At 27.1% G+C, this 10,345-nt stretch overlaps 1 protein-coding gene across 5 annotated transcripts in view; it reads right to left on the bottom strand.

Moving 5' to 3' along the window:
* Window positions 1–468: 468 nt before the first annotated feature.
* Window positions 469–10,345, bottom strand: part of LOC107882834 (G-protein coupled receptor Mth2-like) — an 18,635-nt gene continuing 8,758 nt past the window's right edge. For 2 of the 5 annotated variants that reach the window (XR_003838607.1, XM_016801807.2), the window contains 2 exons: window positions 7,785–7,863; window positions 5,090–5,794 (listed from right to left, as the gene is read on the bottom strand). Coding sequence is in view for 2 of the 5 variants with exons in the window: in XM_016801807.2 (XP_016657296.2) it covers window positions 5,789–5,794; window positions 7,785–7,863 (85 nt within the window). In the remaining 3 variants the exon portion in view is untranslated. Of the gene's footprint in view, window positions 1,303–1,926; window positions 2,105–5,089; window positions 5,795–7,784; window positions 7,864–10,345 lie in introns of those variants that run through there. The other 3 variants (XM_016801806.2, XR_003838608.1, XM_029485293.1) reach the window with 3 other exon arrangements.

Genomic DNA, 10,345 nt, shown 5'->3' with positions numbered 1-10,345 from the left:
AACTTCTAAAGTATACTATTATATATCTATGATAGTACCACGGTTTTTTGTTGATGTATTACGCGTTATAAGTACCTAATAGATATTATGATATGATTAATTTGGAATTTTATAGGTACCTATTATAGGTCAATTTTTTTTGAATACTATAGACTATAATATATATATTATAATATTATGTCTTATACCTAGACTGACATGCCGTCTCCGCTCAGAATCGTTTTTCTTATACAATGATATTATATCATTGAATTCAAATTTAATACCATCCATTATACAGTGACCCAACCCACTTGTAACCTACTGTACAGCAGAGCGAAATCCACTTACCCACCTTTTTTTTTTATTAAAAATAGTTTTTAATAAAAATTACAATCATGGAATTAATAAAATAAAATTTATTTTCTTTATTAATATTAATTCGATAAAGATTGTAATTTTTATTAAAAAACATTTTTAATAAAAAAATCTAAATAGAATAAAAGTCTAGTTGAATAAAAAATCTAAATTAGATAAAAATTCCAAATTAGGGCATTTCACCTACCACAATGTTGATTAAAAAAAAATAACTAAATCTCTACAAACGAAAAAAAAATAGATTATAAACCAATACAAACCAGCTTCAAACGAATGAAAAAAAATTAAAATGAAAATTTAAAATTGGGGGCTGGGGAAATCTACCTATTGTGTTGTCTTTACTAATTTGATCGGAGAGGTGTTGAATATTATTTATGTGTTGCATGTGTCGCGTGCGTGTGTAAGAGGAGTGTGTATAATGTATATGTATGCCTAAATATGCGTATGTATATATGTATATTGGATAACCCTAAATTCTATAATATGGTCCGTCGTTCTTAGTTGTCTTGTGTTTTATTTCAAGTCTAAATATTATATATTACAATTTAAAGGCTCAACAATAATGATTTTTTTTATGCCCTCGGGCCTAGAGTCTAAACATATAATATAATAATATACACATACCTAGCCACCTAGGTAATATATTTATATTGTATTTAGATATCATTATAACTTTTACTGCCCAGTGCCACTTTTATGACGACCCAGTGACAGTGTTAATTTGTGTCCATTCATTCTGATCTATTGAACCTCTGGAACTTATTCTGTAAGTCCAAAATAATCTTGCGCTTGGCCACTAATATGATAAATATAGTTACTCCATGTACTCTGTTAATTGGACGAAGTAAGTCAGATATGATCCAATGAATTCGGAATATCATCTGTAAAATCTTAAATAAATATGGGATTCCCATAACCAGAAATAGTTTGATGGTCATTACAAATCTGTCAAAAATTAAAAATTAAAAGTTTTTTTGAGTCAAATTAAAAGTTTTTATATATTTTTAATTTTTTTTTAAAAGATTTATATTAACTACCTACCTAGAGGAAAATACGGAAACTACTAACTTTAAATCTATCATACTTTTAGATTAATTAGTAATATTATCATATTTTCTATATTATACCTAATATTTTGTACTATAGTTCAAGTTAAAAATATAGATTTTTTTTTACCTTCATATTTTAAGACGCTTATCACTCATATATTTTGACTTACCTTGCAGAGATTAATGTTTAACACATAGCAAATTAGTTTAAGTGCCCCTACATTAAGTTTTAAATGAAACAGTTGGGTGCATACTGTTGGGCATATACAAATTATAAAGCTTACTAGTTTATTATATATAGGTATAAGGTACTACAATAAAATATATAGGTACCTACTTAAGAAATTTATAAACATTCGAAGTACGCCACGATTTTAACTATATTCATTGTGAAAATGTTTTAAATATGTTTAAATATGTTTAAATAATGAATAATGAATATGAAGGTACCAAAAGTAGTTAACAGACTATATTAGGTATGTGCCCTACGTAAATGGATATTACCCTACTGTATTCTTACCTATCCTTGTAAACAAAAAACATTTCTGTTTTTGAATCATCGGTTTGTTGGAATTCATTAAGTTCAGATTTAATTCTTGAAAAATGAATAGCAGTTAGCAAGAACAAAATGAAATTGACAGTCATCATAATACAGGAGGGTACCAGGTAGAAAATTAATACTCCGTAGCCATTGTGTTCTGGAAAAATATTAAATATAAATTAATGATTATAGATTTATAACCATGCAATATACAAATTTAATCAGTAGCACCAATGTTCATTTAAAGTTATATCGCAAAACATTAAACTTTATAGAAACACCTTACACATATACCGTCGAATATTATTTTTTTCCCCTTTATGAATACAACTTTTCACAACCATTATATAAGTAAATAATGTAAAAGTTTCTAGTTGCAAATAGAATATAAAAAAAAGTGAGATAGTGTTAGCCTATACCATTACATTCTGGAGAAGTAAAACTTCTTTCATAAGTAATTGGGTCCGTGAAATTGTATACGATTTTGAAGTAAAATTTCTTTATTGATGTGTGAGTGGAAAAAAAATCGTAACGAAAAATGAAACAACCTGTTTGTTTATTTCTTTATATATGTCCATAACAACAATTAATAAACAGAAATGTTTTTCTCGCTCTCTCCCTTATCTTTGTACAGGGTCAACTCTGGAACTACTTATCAGATCTTCTTGATTTTTTTTAAACGAAAGAGTATATCACGGAGAAGGTTATTATGAAACAAAATTTTAGGAAAATCCACCGGAAAAGTAGGAAATCTGCATGTCAAAAATACAACAGTGACGCAACAGGTTATAGGTTAGGATTTTGTATTAATTGATTTTATTAATCCACCATAGGTAGAATATGACAAAATTGATATAACTTTTGTAGTTTAGAGTTAAATCATACACTTACGTACAAGCTAGGGGTCCGCGATCTATACCGCAGGTAGATTGCCTACCTGGTAATATACTGCTGTGAATCAGAATTTTTATTCCGGGCAACGGAAAAGTTAAGATTAATTTTAAACACCATACACCGATTATCAAATAACGAATTGAACAAAGTTTGAGTCATATAGAGTTGGTACATTTAACGGGCAACGAAGTGCACATATTCAGCTAGTTCACTAATAATTTCACGAGCCAAATTACTTATGAAAAAAGTTTTACTTCCACAGAGTGTAATGGTGGGCTCACACGCTCTTTCACTTTTATATATTAGATACCACCTATACATATCTAATTGATACGCTGTCGTAAATTGTCCGCGATTTGACGTAGTCAGATTGCCTACCAGGGTGGCTGAATTGCACTTACTGCTGCTAGTTACATCCAAAAGGATTAGAACAATCACAATTTTTTAAAGTGTTGTAATTTTTTAACGGAAACGAAGTGCACAGGGTCAGCTAGTATTATATATTTATATTTTATATATTATGTTTATTTTTCCAAATGTATGAAATTTATTCCGTGTATTCCCTTCTTGGGTGTTGATTATTTAATTACGATATTTGACTCACATTCTATTAAAAAAATCATCGGTTTACTCCCATCTGACCAAGTCCAAGATCTGACTCTTGTTTTTTCCACCCACACCTCAGAAAGAAGTTTTACTTCAAAATTTCGTGCATTAAACTATTAATATTAAACTTATAATCATACCGACAATAATTGTCATTAATACTAGATTGTAATGGTATCACAACCGTCCACCACCATAAACATGTATTGCGGTGGGTGTAGCTAGGGTTCAGTGCCACTCTAGAGAACGGACCGAACGATTAAGGTAACAAAAAGTAGGTAAGTGAATGTCACTCTGCTGTACAGTAGGTTATAAGTGAGTCATTGTATAATGGATTGTATTAGACTTGAAGTAAATTATATAATATCATTGTATAAGAAAAACGATACTGAGCCGATACTGTTTGTCAGTCTAGATATTTTATATTGTTATTGTTTATTATATCATGTATAAGTTTAATTAATATTATAATTTTTTATACGTTTATAATATGGTGATAAACAAATCGTTGGAAATTAAAATCCCATTTTTAGTGTTTTTTCGTAATTTTTCGATGGTTTGGTTTTTTTCCGAGACATTAAATAACTATTGGTAAAATTGAAAGTATCATTTTGATCCAATTTGCTAAAATATAAGGTACTATATGTTGAAATCGAAGCACTCTTTCTGGTAGAAATTTTGTATAGAGGATAAAAAAAAATAAATAATAATAACCACCATTGTAAAACAAATAGCTTCCTCGCTCTGCTCAGAATCAGAGAATCTAATAGGTTTGATTAAATAAAATAACTACCAAATACATTTTTATAAGAGTTAGTTAAACAGTTTAAATATTGAAAACTAAATTAAACTTGTATTGTTATTTCGAGTTTAAAAGTTAAGTCACTGCACTACAGTCCTACATAATCTTAGTGCATTGCCGTGCAGTGGTGTAGTATAATAATTCACATGTGCTCCTGCAGGAGCAGATAATTGGCTTAGGGTATTGATACAAAATAATTTAAAGCAGCGTATTTTTATTTTTAAAACTCTGTTTCAATTCTGAGAATACAAAAATACTTAAATAGTGTCATTAAAATTGTTGACACTGCATGCATATAAAATGTCCATGCTCCATAACGTGTCTTAGCGTCTTGAAAATAAGTTATATTAGTTTTTTAATTTTTACTATTTTTGGAGGGATCACATTTGCATTCACCTGGAATGATTCAACTTTTATGCAAATTGATTAGAGTAATTTAGAAAGTTTTGTGTCATATTCTCTATAAAACTTGTTTCTTAAATAAATTCTTAAAAACACATTATTATAAGTAATGTATATTTTTTTTAAACTTTTATTCGATGCATAATATGGTGATTTTATACTGGACACAGTCCAAATTCTTCCTCGACAGTCAACAGTAGTAAGTTAATGCTATAAATGTATAATATTTATTGGCCAATAATTAAATATAATATAGAGGAAGTCCTATAAGGATGAACCCATTTGCCGTAGAGGAGGATTCGCCGCCCGGACAAAAATAAAATGTTGAAAAATCAAATTGTTGAAAAAAAAAAAAAATTTAGAAAATGGCTACTTTCAATTGTTTCAGAACTAAAAAAAAATATTTTTTTAAGTTATTTTACCAAAAAATGTAATTAAATAAAATAGTAAAATATGTGTAATACTTGTTTCTGTGAGTCTAATAATAAAAACAGATTTATGATATATTTATTATCTCAGAAGATATCAGTATATCACAATGGGTAAATCTCACGGGATACCCTAGCTGTATATACCTACCGTATAAAATATAAATACATTTTTCACAAATATTTTAAGATGATTCGCTATCACATTGTACTGTAGTTTATTATGCCAATACCTACATGTTTAAATTCAAATAAACCTGTCTACCTGAGTTCATATAATATGATGGTTAACAGATATAGATATTATACTAAATCAAAATATTATTGTGTCAAACGTTAACAATTTACACGTTTTTAAGGTAGAAGTATCTTTTGGCTTTAATGAAATAAACAATATTCTAGTTACTTATATATGATTACATTATATTGTGGTCATAAAATATTAACATGTACACCGAGCTAAAATTTACAATATTTAAATCTGAGAAAATAAAAAGGTCAAAATTAATTATTTTAAAATAATTGTGTGAACTTACCTTTAAACCAGCAACTACGGTGACCAAAATCGGGTGATAATTTCAGTAACGTTTCGTGTTTTGAATGTTGAAATAAATAACCAGTACATACCCAAATAATTGAAAATCCCCAACAGTAAATATGGTACATAATGGTACGTACTGATATTGATGTATTTCTGTTTATTGAATTGTTATACCTAAATTAAAAATGTGTTGAAAATATTATATGCAATTGTATACTTGTATGAACTGTTATATTTTGTACTTTTAGATTTTAAAAACAGCACCTTATATTATGATATAGTATTACTGGACATTGGTATAATACATTAGGTAATACTTTATAACCCAGATATTGAAATCAAAATAAAACATTTTGATTTTGGTTTCAATTTTGCTTATTGATATTATTTTATTTCTGATTTAAATTAAAAATTACATATTGATTTTATAATTTAGTGAGTCTCAATATATTTATTTAATTTTAATTTTAATTTTTTGTTTCGTTGCACAATATTTATTTAATATTTTATGATTTTTATTTAGATAAAATCTAATAATATAATATAAAAACATAATTTTTTTTCGATGCAAAATGTCACTCTTACATTTATACGATTTTAATTTTGATTTCTACTTATACAAGTCATATACATGCAAGATTTTCGTATGCATGTTTCATATATTATTATGCTTGGATGTTAAACTATCCTAATAAAACGAAATTTCCTACTGATGAACAATAATATACCTGTTGGATATTGTTGAATTTTAATTTTGAATTAAAATAATTTTTACAATTCAAATCAATTTATTAATACAAATTATCTAATGATTATTATTTTGATTTAACTTATTCATTTTAATAAAAATAAAAACATATCAATTATCATTATATAAAAATTTATATGTTGATATTACTATTGATTTCATAGAGATATTTTATCGTTATCTTTAATCGAGTAATAAACTACCAAATAGAAATAAGTAATAATATTAAAATAAATATGTTATATACGCATATAATTCATTTTAATATTTAATCTATATATAAAAATGAATGTATGTCTGTCTGTCTGTCTGTGTGTCTATATTACCATGGCAACCATTTATATATTATTTTGAGATTTCCCATAAAAATTTTTGTATATAAATGGTTGCCATCGGTTTTGAAGCTATTATAATAATAATTAATTATTGGTTTGCCATTGGTTTAAATTAGTGGCTATGGTAGCCGTTATATTATAGAATAAAACATATTATTTATATAGACAGAGCCGTGTCAAGCAATTAGCTAAGCCCCCCCCCCCCCCCCCCATTAACACAATACAGTATAAAGAGTTTGCATTTTTATTGGGCAACGAAATGCACGGGATCTGCTAGTAACATATATGTACCAATTCATTTAGGTATAATATCATTCATGACTTGTTTCTTTTTTTGGTACATTACGATTGATGTGTAGGAATTTCTCACACGAATTCATTGTAATAATTTCTATTTATATACCTTTTGAATATACGAAAATGGACGGTTCTTGACAAGTCCAGGGAGAGTGAAAATACTTTAAATAAATTTTGCGTTTATCTATACATATCTTCTTTTTTTTTACTGGTGATTATAGGACAATGATCAGTAATTATATACTTATAAATTTATATATACTTTTATTATATATTTCAAATCTATAGCTATGTTATAAAATAATTTTTATTTAGGTATAGCTTTTCAATGATTCACGTTTTGATGACTATTATAGTTAATAAGTACTTCAAATTTACTAATTTTTACATGCCAGGGAGTGGGGCCCTCCACCTCAATCATATAACTGACACTGGTTATGACAGAAAAAATAGCAGTAAAAAATATTAAATGATAAAAAGATGGACACCATAACGATAATATTATGTAATGTACAGATATGCAGTAATTGGTACCATATAGTATTATGTTTCCACTCAACACACAATACACACAACACAATGATTTGTAAGTCTTATCCCGTACCCGTATAGTTCTAATAGAAGGTGTTATAGTTATTAGGTACTTATAAGTTAGTATAAGAATAATAATTACTTGCATACTTATTTGTAGCTTAGAAGTTCTTAACACCACATAAATATTATACAAATTATTGTCTTACACATTTTATTACCATAAAATTATGCAAGAATATAATTTACATACCTTATCGTCCAGTAAATATCGAAGCATATTACGTTTAACCAGCAAAATGATGTCAAACATGAAAATAAAAGAAAATAACCTGAAATTACAATTTAAATTAATACAAAATCCATAAACAAATAAAATATAAATTAATAATATATGTATATAACGTAGAATCAAAACCATGAATGCCGATAAGACAAATAATAACGTCAATATTTATATTTATTGTTGTTCTGTTTTTAGATGCTAGGACAATTAGAAGCGTAAAGTTGCCCCCTCCCCACATTGCCCTTTTCACTTCAAACCTTCACCAATATTTTGTATATTGTTTGACACATTTCAGTGATAATTTATTTCAGCTCTTATATTGATATATAGTAAAAATCCAGGGGAAACCGCTAATCCACTGTACAACTTTTATTTAAGGTGGGCCGAATCTGAAATACTCATCGGAATCGCCGGCAAATACTGTTTATTAAGGGATAGAAAGTAAAAGAAATTTAAGAAAGATAAGAATAATATTGTATTGATGTAAAAACATCTATAGGCACGTGCCACTTACAAGAAAATGTATGACTGTAGAAGTTTCATGTAAACAAACAAAACAAACGCAAGTTTTTATAATCTAATCTCAGAAACAACTTGACTGATTTTAATAAAAGATACTAATTAAATGTCTTAAGACTTGGTAGGTGTTTTAGATTTTTTTAAACCATGCCTATGCATCACGCATGAATTTCATTTTGGCTCACAAGTTAGGTAAGTAACTTAAATTGGTTGTAGTAGTTTTAAAGGTAATTAAATATAATATTTGAATGTGTTATAAGTAATAACGGACCATCAATTTATTTTTATTTTTTTACCATATAACTGTAGAAATTTGTAAATTTGTAATTTTTTGAATGTTTGTTGTAATTTGGCACCTATTTACATTTTTAACTTATTTACAATATTTTAATAAAACAAAAGAAAATATTTAAATATTTTATAAATAACCTACATACCTATTTAATATTTGCTCGCAAAATTTGTTTTATTTGCCCTTTAAATTATGCAGCATCCCGCGCCCTTTTTTACCAGTCCGCGCCTGGTTCAGCTGATCGCAAATGTGCTATCTTGTAAGTTGTAAGATTTACGTTTGTAAGAAGTAGAATACGTATTCGGGTTTAAGTTCATCCTAATGTGTAGGAATTATATATTTTAATCTTCGAATGCAAAAAAATATAATTATCAAACTCAAATACAACAAATAACTAATAATGTTTATATTATAATATTTATATTTTATAAAAAAAATATGTTCCTTATACATATTATTATTTATAATTTATTATTGACACTTGGCAATCAATCAAAAAGAAATTGAATATTTTTTCAAGTTTATTAGATTCAATTAATGTATTGATTTTATAATGACACTATGTTTTTTTAGATTCTGAGTGAAACGATGAATGTATTGATTTTACAATAATGTGTGTTTTTTATTTTTTTTGTGTCTGTCATCAACTTTAAAGACGGTAAAAGTGCTTGGATTTTCTTCAACATTATCTTTTTTGATAGGAAAGTGAATCTAGTTGGTACTTTGGGGGGTCAAAAGTAAAAATTTTCCACTAGTTTTCAAAAGCAACGTAAAAAACAAAAGAAAAATTAAGGAAAAACTGGAATTTTCACGCAAAATCTATTTTCGAGAAAATCGATTTTGGTTTTTAGTGCAACTCTAAAACAAATGACCGTAGGTACATACAATTTTGACTGAGTGTTTATATTAGCATTTTCTACACACCATAACATTTTCCAAATATTTTGAGCTGTTTACGGACATTTGTAGTTTCCATTTTTTAGATTCTGAGTGGAACAATGAATGTATTGATTTTACAATGATGTGTGTTTTTTATTTTTTTATTTTTTTTGTGTCTGTGTACATGATAAGTAGTTGAAATAATGCTACGATTTTCAACTTTCAGTATCTAGTTCGATCAGAAAGTGAATATCGTTGGTGCATTGGGGAGGTCAAAATTTAAATTTCCCAGTAGTTTTCAAAAGTGCCGGGAAAAACAAAAGAAAAATTAAGGAAAAACTGGAATTTTTCCGCAAAATCGATTTTTCACAAGATTGAATTTGGTTTTTGGTGTAACTTTAAAAAAAATGACCGTAGATACATGAAATTTTGACTGAATGTTTATCTTAGCATTTTCTATACACCATAACATTTTCAAAATATTTTCATTTATTTTGAGCTCTTTACGGACATTTTCATTTTCCATTTTTTTTTAGTTTTTTTTCTAAAAATATCAATAAAATTTTATTTGTTGGATAAGAAAGCTTGAAAATTTAATAGAAGGCTTCTAGTACATTGTTTCAAAGGCAGATGAAAAATATTAAAAATCGTTAGTCACAGTTTTTTTTATAAGCATTTAAAGTTCAAAAAATGACAAAATATGGAAAAATCACGAAAATTTGAAAATTATTTCGAGTTAGAAATTAACACGTTGACTGCCACGAGCCCGCGTGGCTCGTTTTTTCGTTTTAAATTTTTCTTTTTAAATCTAAGATATGAAAATGTAATACAAGATTCC

Source organism: Acyrthosiphon pisum, chromosome X (assembly GCF_005508785.2).
Source record: "Acyrthosiphon pisum isolate AL4f chromosome X, pea_aphid_22Mar2018_4r6ur, whole genome shotgun sequence".
Classification (NCBI taxonomy): domain Eukaryota; kingdom Metazoa; phylum Arthropoda; class Insecta; order Hemiptera; family Aphididae; genus Acyrthosiphon; species Acyrthosiphon pisum.
This window is presented reverse-complemented; position numbering and strand designations above follow the sequence as displayed.